Source organism: Poromitra crassiceps (assembly GCF_964638095.1).
Source record: "Poromitra crassiceps genome assembly, chromosome: 20".
Lineage (NCBI taxonomy): Eukaryota > Metazoa > Chordata > Actinopteri > Beryciformes > Melamphaidae > Poromitra > Poromitra crassiceps.
The window spans coordinates 1,261,189-1,278,578 of record NC_139637.1 but is presented as its reverse complement, the minus strand read 5'-3'; the positions used below and the strand labels follow the sequence as shown (position 1 = coordinate 1,278,578).

At 44.3% G+C, this 17,390-nt stretch overlaps 1 protein-coding gene across 1 annotated transcript in view; it reads left to right on the top strand.

Moving 5' to 3' along the window:
- Positions 1 to 1,567: 1,567 nt before the first annotated feature.
- Positions 1,568 to 17,390, top strand: part of ccm2l (CCM2 like scaffold protein) — a gene marked incomplete at its 3' end in the record, with an annotated part of 32,010 nt that continues 16,187 nt past the window's right edge. The window contains exons 1-4 of the mRNA XM_083656350.1: positions 1,568 to 1,711; positions 2,247 to 2,414; positions 2,938 to 3,021; positions 11,499 to 11,682. Of these exons, the coding sequence (XP_083512476.1) occupies positions 1,682 to 1,711; positions 2,247 to 2,414; positions 2,938 to 3,021; positions 11,499 to 11,682 (466 nt within the window). The 5' untranslated portion in view covers positions 1,568 to 1,681. The remainder of the gene's footprint in view (positions 1,712 to 2,246; positions 2,415 to 2,937; positions 3,022 to 11,498; positions 11,683 to 17,390) is intronic.

Here is a 17,390-nt window from a genome sequence, read left to right as displayed (position 1 = left end):
AAATAATATACATTCTGCATACAGGTCACATAGAATACTGCTGTATTAAATACAATGGCCCATCTACACCAACATCACTTACAGAGGAGATACTTACCCATTCACTTCAATAGAACTGTCCCCAAAGTCTAGCCTGAATCTAGCCCCGTTGTGATGAGAGTTATGTCTCTTCCTCATATAGCACACATAGAGGAAGCAAATCGTTGCATTTCTGATCAACTATGTCATATATTATGTTATTTTTGAAGGCTTAAAACATCAATGACAGATGAATAGATCTGGGGGCCGGGGCTATTAAAAAAAAAAAAAAATACCGAGGTCATAACCTTGGTGTTCTTAAAGGTAGTTACGGCCATGGCCAGACCTGCACGTTGTGTTTTTGTTGTTGGTGGTGGTGATGAACACGCATTATGGTGAACACCATAATGCTTTGAATCACAAACAAGGTCAGAATTTGATTATCCATGTTGAAGCGGCGTAATGTTAGTCGAAATGACACTTCTCTCTCAATTCACGGGTTGTAAACACAGTGGGTCGCCACCAAATGTGCATCAACAGTGCAACACACTTTCTTCTTCTCTGGTGCTTACCACCACCTGCTGTACAAGTAGGCTACTTGCATCATTTCAAAACTCCGCTCTCCACATGTCCACATTTACATTCCAACCCGGATTTTGATGACGAAGACGGGCTCGGCGGCCGGAGACCAGAGTCTTCGTGTTTGACTCTCAAAACAATAGACGTAGTGTGGAAGTGCAGATCCCTAAAAAACGACTTAATGTAGACATGCCCTTAGACTTGAGACTTGACTTGGGACTTGTGCGTCCAGACTTGAGGCAGACTCGACTAAAGTTGACTCAGTCACAACTCTTATTTTGTGTGACATGCAATGTGGAGTGATTTTGGTTTTGGAGAAATGGAATATCGTATCAAGAAATGTGTTTAAGCAGATGTGGAAAAACTAGTGGGTGGAGAAATCCACAATACACTCAACATGTAGCCTTACTGTATGCAGTTGTAGCTTCACAGTGGCTGACTGTGACTGTAACTTAAATAATAATAATTTCCATGTTATAAATATTGTCAGTCGATGACAGACAAACAAGAATGCAGTTTAGGTTATGAAGTGAGGTAAGAGGCTTGTGTGTGCGTGTGTGCGTGTGTGTGTGTGTGTGCGTGCCTGTGTGCATTATGTGTGTGTGTGTGTGTGTGTGTGTGTGCACGTGTGCATGTGTGTGTTATCCGGGCAGAAAGAGAATGGGCCTTATCAGGCTGTGGTGGAGTTTCCTCTCGGACAGGAAGTGGACTTCCTCTGCTTCCTGTTCTCTCCTGTGTGTGTGTGTGTGTGGGGGGGGGGGGGGTGTAGGAGTGTGTGTGTGTGTGTGTGTGTGTGTGTGTGTGTGTGTGTGTGTGTGTGTGTGTGAGGGTGAACAACAATCACTGCAGAGAGCGAGAGAGCAAGTATGAAATGGCCGGGACGCAGAAGGTAAAATAATAGTAACAGATGGAGAGAGACGGAGGGAACAATGGAAAAACCAACAGATTGAGTCAAAGACGAGTGACAGAGAGTGTGACCAGCTGACCCATAGAACAGGAACAACTACAGAACCAGTGGAGAACCAGTAGGACCATCAGAGGACCAGTTGAGGACCAATATAGAGGCAGCCTGCCCTGTGCTGCGATGGACTATGAACCCAAGAAATCCAAGAAGGTAAGTTCTGTTCTGTCTCCTAAAGGGTTAATGTGTAATCTCATACAGTGTGGCAGGAATGAGTCGGAAGTAGCAAATCGCCGCCATGTTGGTTCATAAGGGGAAAGGCGATGGGATTTTACAATGGGGATTTCAGTTACCGCAAATGCATGAAATAAGGTTTGTGGTTAACAAAAGTTTATGGGAGTGGAAATTTGTGTTCAGCAGGATAATCGAACAAACGAGGATGACTTTTATGTCTTTTGAAGCCTTTTTTTTATGCAACTTTCAGAAATTACCTTATTTCATGAATGCATAACCGAAATCCCCATTCTGAAACCCCATAGCCTTTCCACCCTATGAACCAACATTGCGGCGATTTATGGGTAAGCCTTCAAAAATACATTATTTTTGGAGCCACTCAATCTCTCCCTCCTTGTCTGTCTGTCTGTCTGTCTGTCTGTTTCTCTGTCTGTCTGTCTGTCTGTCTCTCTGTCTGTCTGTCTGTCTGTCTGTCTCTCTGTCTGTCTCTCTCACTCTGTCTCTCTCTCCCCAGGGTTTTGTCTCTCCCATTAAGCGTTTGGTGTGGTCGAAGGCGGCGCGGCGGCCGGCGGAGCGCGGCAGCGTATACCGGCGCCCGCTGCACACCGTCCCGCTTTACCCCCCCGACTACCTCATCCATCCCGAGAGGCTGCTGTTTGACTACGTGGAGAAGGAGGTCAAGGTGACAAGACAATACAATATATAGAAATGCAGGATTGCAATGTCTTACAAGAATAAAGAGTAGCGATTTCTCCTCCATACAAAAGCAGACGGCAGTAGAATAGACAAGAATGAGCTGGAGTCCACCTTCTTTTTTCTTATTTTTTTATATTTTCTTTTACAGTTTTCAGAACATGAAAACAGAACATAAACATAAAAACAAAAACAGGCTCATACACAGGAAAAAGGAAAAACATAATTATACTAGATTGTCAAAGTAACGACTCAGCTACCAGCAGCGTAGTGTGCTTATCTGCTTATGAGAGATGTTTTGCATGGGATCACATGCAAGGGGTCCATGAGAGGTCAGCTGGACTCAGGAACCTGAGTCTCTCCATGCGCACAACTGAGACCATGTCCATCGGCCACAACTGAAAGGAAGAAGGAGGGAGACTTCCACTCCTTTAGAATGAGTCTCTTGGCGACTGGAGTCCACCTTCTTGACCTGAACTTGACCTTTGACCTCTCCCTGTCTCTGACTATAGTTCCTTGGTCACCTGACCTGGGTGTCGGTTTCACTGAACCCCTCCAGCCGAGATGAGCTGCTTCAGCTGTTGGACACAGCCAGGGTTAGTAATCAATAACCTGCCTTATAGCCTATAACTAACTACTGCCAAGGTTATTAATCAATAACCTAACTAACTAACTGCCAGGGTTATTAATCAATAACCTTCCTATCACTAACAACTGCCAGGGTTATTAATCAATAACCTACATGTAGATACATCTAGAGATTAGGTGCTTGGCGTGAGAAGGGCTCAGCAATACATCAAAAAAATCATGTTCATTTGGGAGCACCTCGAAGGTGCGGATTTTGGATCTAACATAATTTCTGATTTGGAGGAATCTGAGCCAGTTCATGCCAGGCAACTCAAACTTCCTCTTTAGTAGATCAAAGGATGCAAAATGACCATCTATGTATAGGTATTTGAACGACGCTGAAGTTGGCATCCGATTCGCAGCTCCCGATTGGAATTCTCCAGTCCACCTTAAAAAGTGGAATAACACCTCCAGATGGCGTCGTTCAACCATTTTCAAGCTAGTTCATGAACTGGAAAACAGAGGTATATAGGGGGGATATGTAATGAGAATACATTATAGAATGAGTCCTGCATTTTATTCGTTTTTAATGTTGTATGCTATTCTTATTGACCTCAAAAAGGTTCTCCTATTGGTTTAAACAGCTGGGAAAAAGAGTTGATTTTACAGATTTTGCCCATCTAGACCACTGAGATATATGAATGGAGAGAGTGTCCCTATCTCCTCCCTGTATGTCAGTGGCGGCTGGTGAGTTTGGTAACAGGGGAGGTAGCTTCGGTGGCGACCAAAGGTCGCCGGCGAAAAAAATGTGGGCGTTTTTTTTTTCTGTTTTGCCCAAAACGCCCAAATCTCATTTTAAATTAGCATTAGGATTAGACTGTTGTGATGTCATTATTCAGTTTTAACCATCAATAATTGTTCCTTTTCTCATTATTTCATTTCTCAGAGTAAATACTGTATATTTATTTCGAGATTTTTGTCAATTATTTGTGCTGTTATGGTTATAATTAGCCTAGTTACTCACTTCTACACTATCTTAGATTGTGTTACTTATGGATGGCATGGAATTATAGTGAAAATAGATTATCCCCCCTTTTTGCTGGGGACCCCACTTAGAAAACCACTATAGGCTAGAACTATTGCGAGAAGGTTTCAGGATTTATCTCTATGCATTAGGCTGTGATTAGTATTTATATAAATCTATTTATTCACATAGATTCATGATATATTATGGTATACAGCCTACCTGTGACATCAATGTTTTCATTAATCTGCGTCAGTACCGAAAATGTAGCCTATTACTGCATGACTGATCCTATGATGTCATTGTAATCACACTCAGGTGTGCTTTCACAAGACAGGTGTTGTCCATTCAATCAGCCCACCTGTCTTTATAATGGCTGTCTTGCACTGTTTTTTTTTTTTTTTTTTCATTTATTGAGTTTAAAATTACAGGGACAGTGCACATTAATAAACATTTCTGTAAATGCGCCAGTTTAGCCAGCTTGGCTAATTTTCAACCGTAGTCCCTGGGCAGTAAGATGGTAAAAACTGCTAAAACAAAAAGTACATTCAAACCGGAACAGCAATACTGTACCTATAGTGCCACATCACATACAATAACATAAAATACATATACAATAAGGAATAATACATAAAAACATAAATCAAAACACGTCATGTTACACGGTATGGTCACACACTTGATTGTCTCTCAACCAAGATTTTAAGTTGACTTTAAAGGAGCGGTAAGTGTCACAGTCTCTAACCTGTAGTGGGAGACTGTTCCATGTGTGAGCTGCTCTCACTGAAAAGGCTGCCTGTCCGAAGGCAGACCTCCTCATAGGAATTAAACAATCGCCTCTTGCCACAGACCTGGTGCGTCTGTCATCCATTGTTTTTTGCTTAACAAAAGCACTAAGGGGGGGAGGGGCCAAGCCATGCAGAATCTTATAAACAAGACTGGCGTTTGTATGATACTTGACAAAGTCTATGGCCGAAACTGTTGTCAAATAGCGTTAAATTACACTTTATTGCATCTGGAACGAGAGTGTGTCTTCCCCTGCACAGTGCTGCTGCATCAACATACTCGTTTAGTTACATTCCAATTCATCAACTTTGGAGCGTTATTTACCCCCCCTTCCCGACATCCTAGGTTGACATGCTTCGTCCCAATCAATTCCTTATTTCTTCTACTTTCATGGTATAAAGATCACCATTCAAGCTTTAAAATTGAGCTCGCTGTCAGCCATCGATTTACAATCCAAATTCAGTTAAAAAATGTGCGAATTTAAGGTTGCCGGTTTTCATTATAAAAAATTACAGGATGAAACTTCAATACGACAAAAATAGCGCTGCTCGGTGAACCATTTCCACGCCGAATTTAATAGAAGGCTCGGATAACTTGAAATCAATTGACTTACTTGAATATCCATGCTGTCTGTAGTGGAAACGCTGCAGTCGAGACGTTGCAAATATTCCAGTTTTCTAACATTGCAAAAAGCCCAGTATCGCGCAGCTCAAGTCTCCCGCAACTCGAAACTCGTTTTGGGTGGTAATCCAATGCAACACTGTCTGGCTTGTGAACACTTACTGATTGATAAAAAAGTAAATAAAAATAAGAGGGAAATATGATATGCTGCTACTGTCTCAGTAAAAGTCGTAAATCCTTCCTGTCAGGTTATCACAGGCAGTGGATTTCACTTCCTACTTCATTCAGCGTGAGAGACCAGGCAGTGGACAATACAATGTCAATCAATGTCAGCAATCTATCCAACCAACAACCAATTAGATTTCACCTGGTTTCACCGGGCTAAGGGCGTGCTCACTTCCAGCTCAATCTGATTGGTTGGAAAACACATCACTCTCACGTGTTCTCTGTGAATTGCAAGTGTTTTTCAACCAATCATATTTTTCATTAGATAAATTACCAAATAAATAAATGCCCACAGGGCGAATGTTAGTTTATCTGCCTACCCCACGCTGGGAGCAGGGCCAGAGTGACTCTCTGCATGGAGCTCAGTTCAGTTCAGTTCAGGTCACTGTTGTTGAAGCATTTTAAGCATATAAGAATATAATGAATGAAAAAATGAGCGTCTGCACATAAGAAAAAACACATTTGATTGATATTTTATTATAAAAAAAAATGAAAAATGAAAAATATAAAAATAAAAATAAAAAATTATAATATTTTTTTTATATAAAATCCCCAATCTAATTGAGGAGGACCATCCTCCTATGCCTCACTGGAAAAACCTCCTCTGCTGTATGTGTATTGAAGTCAAAATCCTGTGAAATTCAGTGAACCAGAGTCTGCGCAGTAGCTCTGTTGAGTTAGAACCTCTGAGAGCTCCCCGCCCCTCTGAACTTTCTTATGTAGAGCTGCTGTTTCTAGAATGCGCACAGTGCGTTGTGTATTTATATACAGTCTAGCTCTGTAAATATCGCACTTTAAGTTGTAATATTTTTTGTCTCGCCAAAAGTAACCAGGACGATTCCCACTATGAGATCAGTTTATCAAAATGACGCCTGTTTTGGTTTCTGATTTTGGTTGTCAGAGATTTCAGACCTCCGGGCTGCTGCTGACTGCTGAGTGCTCTCAGTGCTACTCAGCCCGGACCGGAAGTGGAGGCAGGCCTCACTCACTCACCCTCAGCCTCACTGGGGGGATTATCCAAAGCACTGCTGTGTTCATTAAGCTCGCCTAATGTTTCCGTGGCATTTTGATTAACTTTATGATTTAATTCCTTTTGGAGCAAATGTTGGTTTTACAAATCTAACCTTGACGCTTTACGCTACGTTGTTTACTGGTATAGTGTGGGTAGCGCAGCCTGTAACGTTCCATTTAATATAGCTCAGTGATAACATTAGCCTAGCTGCCTAGTCTCGTCTCTGTTAACTATATCCTTACAACAGCTAAGAAAGGAGCTTGTGAAGAACGAACATCCCCACAGTCAAAGCATTTATCTGATATATCCATATAAAAACATTTTTTGCTTTAATACCAAAAATAAAACCTCTGTTTATGAGACGCTAACGGCTAACCCGTTAGCGATTAGCTCATGGCTGGTGCTTGCATACTAGGCCCCATCTGACCCGGGATGGGAGTTAACGTTATTAAACACATTTCACTCAGCAATATGTTTCACAAATCAGCCACTGTGCCATAATGAGAGTCTAATGTCCCCTTTGTAATCTAGGCCAGGTTTGAAAATAATTGGAGTGATGGTCTTTGAGCTGGACCTGGTTTTATGCGGTCTAGATGCTCAAAATCAGCTGAAAACTGCAATTATAACACTTTCACAAATCAGCAATATGGTTCACAAATCAGCCACTGTGCCATAATGAGAGTCTAATGTCCCCTTTGTAATCTAGGCCAGGTTTGAAAAGAATTAGAGTGATGGTCTTTGAGCTGGACCTGGTTTTATGCGGTCTAGATGCTCAAAATCAGCTGAAAACTGCAATTATAGCACTTTCACAAATCAGCAATATGTTTCACAAATCAGCCACTGTGCCATAATGAGAGTCTAATGTCCCCTTCATATTCTAGGCCAGGTTTGAAAAGAATTAGAATGATGGTCTTTGAGCTGGACCTGGTTTTATGCGGTCTAGATGCTCAAAATCAGCTGAAAACTGCAATTATAGCACTTTCACAAATCAGCAATATGTTTCACAAATCAGCCACTGTGCTATAATGAGAGTCTAATGTCCCCTTTGTAATCTAGGCCAGGTTTGAAAAGAATTAGAGTGATGGTCTTTGAGCTGGACCTGGTTTTATGCGGTCTAGATGCTCGAAATCAGCTGAAAACTGCAATTATAGCATTTTCACAAATCAGCATAGGTTTCACAAATCTGAGAGTGGACCATAATGAGAGTCTAATGTCCCCTTTGTAATCTAGGCCAGGTTTGAAAAGAATTAGAGTGGTGGTCTTTGAGCTGGACCTGGTTTTATGTGGTCTAGATGGGCAAAAGCTGTGAAATCAACTCTTTTTCCCAGCTGTTTACACCAATAGGAGAACCTTTTTGAGGTCAATAAGAATTGCATACAACATTAAAAACGAATAAAATGCAGGACTCATTCTATAATGTATTCTCATTACATATCCCCCCTATATAGCCTACCTCTGCATTCCAGTTCATGAACTAGCTTGAAAATGGTTGAACGACACCATCTAGAGGTGTTATTACACTTTTTAAGGTGGACTGGAAAATTCCAATCGGGAGCTGCGAATCGGATGCCAACTTCAGCATCGTGGTATTTGATGGAAACCAGCCCCTTCTCACTCCAGGCGTGGTAGTTTCTGTCTGACCATGGAGCCAAAAAAGAGTGATTGAAACAAATCGGCGTGTGGACAGAAACATCTGGTAGACTCAAAACACTCCTAACTTGGTTTAAAAAGAGTTTTTCATGCCAAAACTTAAATTTAAATTTTGTAACGTCCCAGCTCTCTCTAACTTAGCAAATAACATGGCTGGCAAGGAAGAGTTGACAATGGAGTTGGCCTCCATTTTCAGCCACAGGGGGTACTGCCAGGGTTATTAATCAATAACTTTCTATTAGTAACTATTGCCAGGGTCAGTAATCAATAGCCCATTATGGGCGAGGTATAGTCGAGCGAGGCATGGCAAGGCAGACCTTCGCATTTTGTCCGCAATCTACAGAGGCACCAAGGCATTATGTTCAGAGCTGCAGATAGTGATCATCACATTTTACAGTGTTTACATTGTACAGTGAAACTGGCCATTAAATGTGACAATGAGAAGCCATATGTGCAGTACTGCAGTTTCACTCTGAAACAACCGTATATCAGCATATGAATAGAATCACCAAACTTTGTGCTGCTTTATCACAACACTTACTTGAAATGATAAAAAATTAACAGTTAAAAATAAAAGTTTTACCACATGGGTCAAGAAATTTGGTCAAAACTCTGGCTCAGTGCACGCTCCGGGAGCGTGCGCTGTTACAAAAATATTCTACGCATGAGCAGGTGTGGCCGACGCGACTAGGGCGATGATGGCATATTTGGTTCACTACGGCAAACATAAAATCAGCTTTAGTAATTAACTATACTGCCAGGGTTAGTAATTGATGAGGCTATCTATAACTAGACACTGTCAGTTGGGAATTATATCTAACAGACAGCCAGAGTTATCAGTAATCAGTTGGGTTACTAATAAATTACCCATCAGTACTGTGAGGGTTAATAATCAATTACCCTGCAGTGTAGGCTAATTGATTTTAATGTAAGCATATCACACTCTATGCGTGCTGTTGTACACTGTAATATTGTCACAGCTATGATTTGGTCGGCCTCGTGCCGAAGATGATCACTCACAGCTGTTTACAGTACAACATAGTCTCGCTGGCCAGCATCCCCTCCCTACCGTGAGAGGAGTCTCGTGGCACAGAAACAGGCAACTGGGATAAGCACTCCCCTGCTCTACAGCTGCTCCCCATTGGAGCAACTGTTTCAGTCGCTGCCGGATGTCCGTTCCCCGCTTATAAACAAGCTCTGTCATTGGCTCCGACCATGTCAATCAGAGCGGCTTCCGCTCCTTCCTGCCTGTGTGTCGCTGTAAATAGTGCCCTGCCGCCTCATTGAAAACAACAACGCTAACTAGCTAGCAAGCTAACGGCAGAAACATGCTAGCTCATTGCTATGCTGAAAATGGCAAGTTGGATTGTTGGAAACTATTTTCCAAGGGCACTGCCGCCAAGCGCCGCCCATCGCAATTCCACAATGGAGACCTGCGCCGCCAGACTCTCACGGTAGGGAGGGGAGGCTGGCCAACGAGACTAAGTACAACATGACAGCAACCTCGAGTGTGATATTGCTTTTATCCAACAGTTGCACAGTATAAGCTATTCATCAAGTAATAATGGCATTTTTAAGTAATTTGAGACAACAGATGATTTCTGTCTGTTATTTGTCTCTGCCAACAAAAACAGTTCCCTCAGGATTGCACTACCAAGAGTTGCTAAGCAACAGGTAAAGTTATTGCCTGCCGTTTCCCGGTTGCAAGCTAGCTAAGCTAACATTAGCTACTTTGAAGTTAGTGACATACTGTATCAGGGTGGGAATTACATGGAGGCCTCCATTGCCCCTCCCTCTGGCCGTGATGCCCTGAGATCCCTAAGGCCACCTTGACAGTGCCCTGCTACCAGCCCACTACTACTAGATTATAACAGACATTTCAGAAAAATTGCTCTTCACCCTGTCAATAGAGCAATTAGCAATTTAATAGAGTCTTTTAGTTTGTGCCCTGGCATGTGGCCTTGTGCACTAAATAAAATTGTGACGCCGAAGGCCAGCCTTGCCCCTAAAATGAAAAAATTCCCACCCTGTACTGTATGTAGTTTGAACGCAACCTAAGGTACAGCTGTGACACGGAGTGATATACACACAGTCAAGCATCCTGTGATGTTATACTGAAATATCAGGAATGCCTTAATTAAGAGCATTTGGAGTATTGGTATTTCACCGGCGGCCGAAGCCTCCCAATACTACACCTCTCATGTCTCTTCACAGTGCCTCATTATATCACAGCTAAGGGTTGTGCTAACACCCTTAGCTGAATAAGGCCTTGGCCACACTGATCCGTGGTGTCTGTCCGTGTGCGTTCATTTCTCTGTTCACTTCCATTCATTTTCAATGACAGCTGTCCGACTGTCCATGGAGTACTCAGAAGCGTACATATCCAGAAAGTTTGCATACGTTTTGATGGATAGAAAGTTGAAGAGGGATGAACTTTTTCTGGATGGACGTATCGGATGGTCGGATAGTCACTGTCCGTTTAGCCAATCAGAGTCGAGGTCCCGAGAGGAGGCGTTCCGAGGTTTGTTTCAACTTTTCAAAGAAGATGGCGGCCGAGGCAGTGAAGGAGGCTAGAATGAATGCTGTGTACACCATCCCGCTGTTGTACAACGTGATAGTCAGTGTCACCGTCTGATTTCACCATCTAATCTGGTCATTCGGTGGCATTTTATTGCCACATAAGTAACGTAGCGCACAGAGCTAACAGCTAGCTGACGCCAGCTTTCTTCTTCTCTCGGTTTATAGGCGTGTCGCTGACACCTTCAAGGTGCTTACCGCCACCTGCTGTACAAGTACAAGTACTAAGGTGACCAGATGTCCCCGATTTCCAGGGACAGTCGAGTCGTGTGATACCATGCAAAGCGGCTCTAGCTCAATATACCATGGCTGTGAAGCAATCAGATTGCTTGATTTGAGAGAGCTGTTTGATAATAAAATATCATCAGAGCTGGAATGCCTCTTGTCCAATCAAATTGCTCCACCAGAACTGTAACTATAATATTCAAGAACTAGCAATACATGTATGTGTGTGTGTGTGTGTGTGTGTGTGTGTGTGTGTGTGTGTGTGTGTGTGTGCACACATGCGTACGTGTGTGTGTGTGTGCGCGCATGTGTGTCTGTGTGTGTGTGTGTGGGTGCATGCGTGCGTGCATGTGTTTGTGTGTGTGTTTGTGTGTGTGTCTCAGCAGCAGTTGAAGGTGCTGCCTCTAAAGACCAGTGTGGATCAGGACTGTATCCTAAGTCTCTCTGCTCGCTGCCTGCTGCTGACCTGGAGAGACAACGAAAAGCTGCTGCTGAGGATCCCCACACACGAGATCGCTGCTGCCTCCTACCTGAGAGACGACGCACTGCACCTTCTTGTGCTCAAAACAGGTGACTGAAGTCTGAAGGGTTCCGCTCCACGGTGAGGCCCGTCACACACTCCAGGTGGGAAGTATCTAACGGGTAATGCACGACGAGGTGTACATTATCAGAAATGATTGGACGACGTGGAGGCGAGAACTGTCCGAGGCGAGGCTGAGGATGGTTGTCTCCGTGAAGTCCAATAATTTCTGATAATGTACACCTCGAAGTGCATTAACTCGCTTATACCATGGTCACTTGCCAAAGAAACAAAACAAGACCATTAATTAATATTTTCATGCGTTTTGCAATCAAAATCTAGTTTTCATTACCTTTGATATGAGTTGAGAACCGGCTGTTAACTGCCCATTTCGTTGTTTTCTTTTTGTTGATCTCATCTTTTTCCTCTTCAAATTGATTTGTATCAGTGACAAGAGGCAGCGCGCACTCTTGCAAAGCACCTGGCTGAGAGCCGGCTTCTGTCAGCTGACAACATCAGATCTCCGAAAACAACAGATTTCTAAATAGCCATTATTTTGATAAACTGAGCACACAGGCGTAATCTATAGTTACTTTGACCGACTAATTTTTTTCTAAACTTATAAAAGTGCCATATTAACCCTTAATGGTGGTATAGAGCTCAAAGCCATGGCACATTGATATGAACGGTGAACAGACCATTTGCCTGGAACTATTTAGCTAGGTGTACATTATCACCAAAACACCCTGCAGCCAATCAGAATTCAGTATTAACCCAGACCATGGTATAAAACACAAGGTATCCACCTAGGCAAGCTGAAAGACACACACACACACACACACACACACACACACACACACACACACACACACACACACACACACACACACACACACACACACGTTCAGCAAGGTCCTCCAGCCCTGCCTGAAGTCATAATGAAGTTTCAATACCATTATAACTAAAGTTCGGGAACAAGGCCATGCCACAACTAACCACTCATTCAATCATTCAATCAGTCAATCCCTTGCTCCGCCCGGATTCAATCATTTGCTCCACCTACATATACGCCCCAAACCAAGATCCTTTCTCGCTCTCGTCTCAAGACCAAACTCATTCCGAGTTTTGCTAAGACAGAACAACACGTTCAGCTCCTACCTGATCGCCATGGAATCTGCGCTCCAGCTTTGTGCCTCTGACAGCGACGATTTGTTTGGTGAGGACCGGTCTTTGGTCTCAACTCCCTCGCATGTTGTCGTCGACGAGCCTCTGGTCCGCCGTGCTGGCCCGTCTCGTCCTCGCTCCGAGATCCACATCCCGGCTCCTCAACAGTATGTCCACTCCCACAGCAGTCCTAACGTTATTCCTCCCTCACCTCAAACTCGCTCCGTAGAGTTCCAGAGAGGGAGAAGTCGTCACCGTGATTTCCACCAGCCGCCCAGCCGGACTAGGCATTCATCGCCGCCTAGCCAACGGCGTCAATCTCATGGTAAAGTTTTAGTCCATTCTCTCTCCACACACCAGCATCCAGCAGCCGACAACATCCGCAACTGGACAGTTGCCAGCCTGCAACGGGCCCTCCGTATTAATAAGGTACCATTTCATCGCACTGACAATAAAGCAAAACTGTTTCAGCTACACTCCGATTCTCTCCGCCATTTTCCTCATCATCATTCTGCACCTGTAACTGCCCTCCCTACGTGTTTGTGGTGGAACTTAGATTGACAGTCAGCCAAACTCCATTCAATAACGAGATGCGAGTCAGGAAGATAGCGTCCTAGCTCTTGGGTTTAATGACTTTCACAGTGTTGTCATCGAAAAGGAGTGAAACTGTACAGAAAAGAAAGATACAGAAAATTACTGTATTTTACAGAGTCACCACAGAGCTACTATCATTACAACAGGTGCTCTAAACAAATAAATGTAGATAGTAATAAACACATCTTCTGATACAGTGCAATGTAGGGTGAAATATACAACAATATACTTAGACCCAGCTAGAGCTACTGCAAATAATATTCACTGTATATTATCTGTGCTACAACACACCTAAATGCTGGCAAACAGAACATTCACAAAATACAACAGTGTCAAACATCATCCATCAGAAATACTCTTCAATATATGATTCTAAGCATAAAGTAAACAAAATAAACTTAGGGTGTATTCACACCTATCTCGTTTGGAGCAGTTGTTCCGAAACGGAGAGCATTTTCCCCCTTGGTGCGGTTCGTTTGGGGGAGTGTGAACACAGCAATCGCACTCGGATGCGGGACAAAACAAGCGGACCGAGATCGCCAAGAAAGGGTGGTCTCGGTCCGCTTCCAAACGAACTCTGGTGCGGTTCGTTTGTGGTGAGAACGTGAGCCGACCTCGATCCGCCACAACAGCAGTAAACGGTGCGCATTTTTGGATAAACCAGCTGCCGTAGTCAGCTGCGCTGTGCGTAATGGCCTGAAGAACGAACATTTTTATCGTTTAAAAACAACATCTTTCAGATCCTGTTTTGGCGACTTGTGACTTGCATCGATAAACTTTGGGGGATTTTTGGATCATCACATCAGCAGTTTGAACTCAATCAACTTACCTCGGACCATGGGAAGCAACGTTAATGTGTTGAATCTCTACGGATTTTGCGTGCGGTGTGCTGCGCAACACACCGCCCTCTCTCTCCCTCTCTCTCGCTCTCTCTGGTCTCCATTCAATAAATGAAAACAAATCGTGGTAATCAGAGCCAGCCTTCTTTGTGATAAGATTGTCTGGTTCAATCAGACAATCAGACTGATTGCATGTCTTCCTCGAAATGTCCGTTATTATTAAATTATTTATTAATATTTTATTCCTGACAGGACAGGTGTTCATATAGGCTATGTCTCGGCTAATCCTCATCTCCGTGATAGTAGCCTAATAGCAGAATTTGCGAGGGTCTTTGATCTTCTATCTCCAAATTCCCAATAGCCTAAATAGGCTAAATAAATACATAGGCTTACATAGCCTACATAGCATACATTAATAAATAAATAAAGAACTTTCTCCCTCTCTCTCCCGATCCCTCCCTCTTTCTTTCTTTCTTTCTTTCTTTCTTTCTCTCTCTCTCTCTCTCTCTCTCTCTCTCCTCGCACGGCGGACGCCCGACATAGCCTAAAATGTAGGTCTAACAAAACGCATTTTTATAATCATATAGGAAAATCTCTGGGAATTATTTTGTCCATCCCGAGAGGCTATTAGCCTATCAGAGTCTCTGCTGGCCAATCCAGGAAGTTTGACAATACTATTTGGACCGTTTCATTTGTGGCTGTGTGAACACAAACCAACCAAGGCACAAATGCAACAATTGTATCAATTAAGTACCTGAATCGGAACAAAGCAAACGACCTACAGGTGTGAATACACCCTTACAGCCATTGCTTTCTTAAGCGTATCAAGTGAGGATTGCAAAGGTATTCTTCTAGAGTTGGTGCATGGCCATGTGCATGGCTGGCAAACTAAAAGACTGTTTCCTGTGAGACTAAATTGAGGTAGAACTGTAGAAGAAGAAGAATTGTATGGTTTCCTATTGGTTGATTCTGTTGCCAATCAAATTGTCTGCCCTCTTATTGGCTAGTTTTACTGTCTCCTCCTCTCTTAACTTCTCCTGTGTGCAACACAGAGAAAACCACTAGATGGCACTATATAAAATAAATCTAAGTAGAGGACATAATAAGCTCACTAGATGGCGGTATTGCACATAAAACAAAGTTGAGGACAGAATAGCACCCACTGCCAGTACGCACGCGCTTCCCGGCGTACGTCAAGCCGCCGTCGCGGCGATTCCCGATGACGTCACCACGCCGACCGATGGCGCAAGGCAAGCGGCAGCCATTCCCGCAGCCCTCATTCAGGAGGTTCAGATTGTCCCTCCTCCCCCTGTGCATGCTCCCTCTGTTTCTGCTTTATCTAACCTCATTGCTTAATTTCTGTCATCCCTATGTCCGCAGGCTGCACTATCGCCCCACGCACATGCATCCCCTCATCCCAACATCCTTTCTTCTTCACTTCCTTCTGCTACCCACCAGCTACTGCAGCTCATGTAGCCTCTATAACAGTTCCACCAACCAACACTCCATTTCCTACTACCTGTCCTTTTCCCCCTCCCTCCCCCAAACCCTACCCGCCCCCCCTTCCCCATCACCTAAATGTACATAACTCTGTCAGTTTTGCACCCTCAGCTACAGCGCCACCCGCAGCTGGTTTTTCTATCATTTCTACAGCTCCACCATCAGCCAGCTTTCCAGCCTATCCCACAGCGCCACCTACAGCCGGCATTCCATCACTCTATTCAGCTCCACCCGCAGACAGCCCATTCACCCTTTCCACCGCCCAACCTCCAGTTCAACCCTCAGCACCACGCCCATCTCCAGTCTCAGGCAGCAGATAATTTCCGGTAACTACACTGACCTCGCAGAACTACTTCAACCTTCCACATCCCTTCACCATGCTCCCATGGGAGTTACAATGTAACATGGGTATCATCCAACTGAAACACCCCTACCCCACCTGCTCCAGAGAACTCACATCAACAGAATTTGCATTTGCTTTCTCCCTGTACTGTGACATCATCTGCTCTGTTTTCCCCGACCGCAGGGCTGAACTCGACGAATACATGTCCATCATCCTGGACTTGGCCCTGCGGTTCGGCGGCACCGGATTCTACACTTACCACATCCTCTTCTCATCTCAAGCAGCAGGTCGCATCAGCCAATTTAATTTGGGCACTCACTGGGGCTCCATGGATGCAGAGTTGTATTGCAGGGTTTTCTCCACACGTTCAGCCCTGGCATGCGAACATTGTGGTGCACCATCCCACCCCGCCTCAGCATGCACCATTACTGCTCCTCTTCCATGTTCCTTTGCCCCCACCTCACGCACCTTAGCTCCTGCCACACGCTCCTTCCCCACCGCCAACTCATCGGTCTTCTCTCGCCTCTCTGCAGGTCCACCCCCTTCCATCACTCCTAAACCTGACAACTCCCAGCGTAGCCCCCACCTCACTGGAGTCGACAAAAGGGGCAGACCCATCCTGTACCAAGGTGGATGGTCTGCAATAACTTTAATGATGTCGGGTGCTCCCAGTCCAGTTGCCGCTTTCTCCACACCTGCTCTTTCTGTGGAGGCGCCCACTCCACTCCAGGCCCGGCTGCCCTCACAACCCCACCAAGCACGGAGCATGACAACTAAAACATCTCAGCACACCCATCAATATCAACGCTTTATCCACAGCCTTACAACACCACCCTGTTCCCGAATTCGTCAATTACCTCATCCATGGTTTCACTCACGGTTTCCACCCAGACATGCAGGTCATCCCAGACTCCTCCCACACCTGCCATAACCTTCAGTCAGCCCTCACACACCCCAACACCGTTGATAAATTACTCGGCAAAGAAGTCAAAGAAGGTTTCATGATCGGCCCATTCAGCACCCCTCCATTTCCCATCCACCGAATCAGCACAATTGCCATCGCCACCAGGAAATACTCCGGAAAAAAGAGACTAATCATTGATCTTTCATCTCCTCACGGTTCTTCCAGCCCAAGCATCAACAGTCTCATACCCAGTCCAGATTTCTCCATGCAATACTCCTCCGTCAATCATGCCATTTCCCTCATCCGTCTGGCAGGCCAAGGTGCTTGGTTGGCTAAAGCAGACATCACCAGTGCTTTTAAAGTCCTTCCAATACACCCAGACTTCTGGCGTTTCTTCTGCGTTTTTTGGAAGGG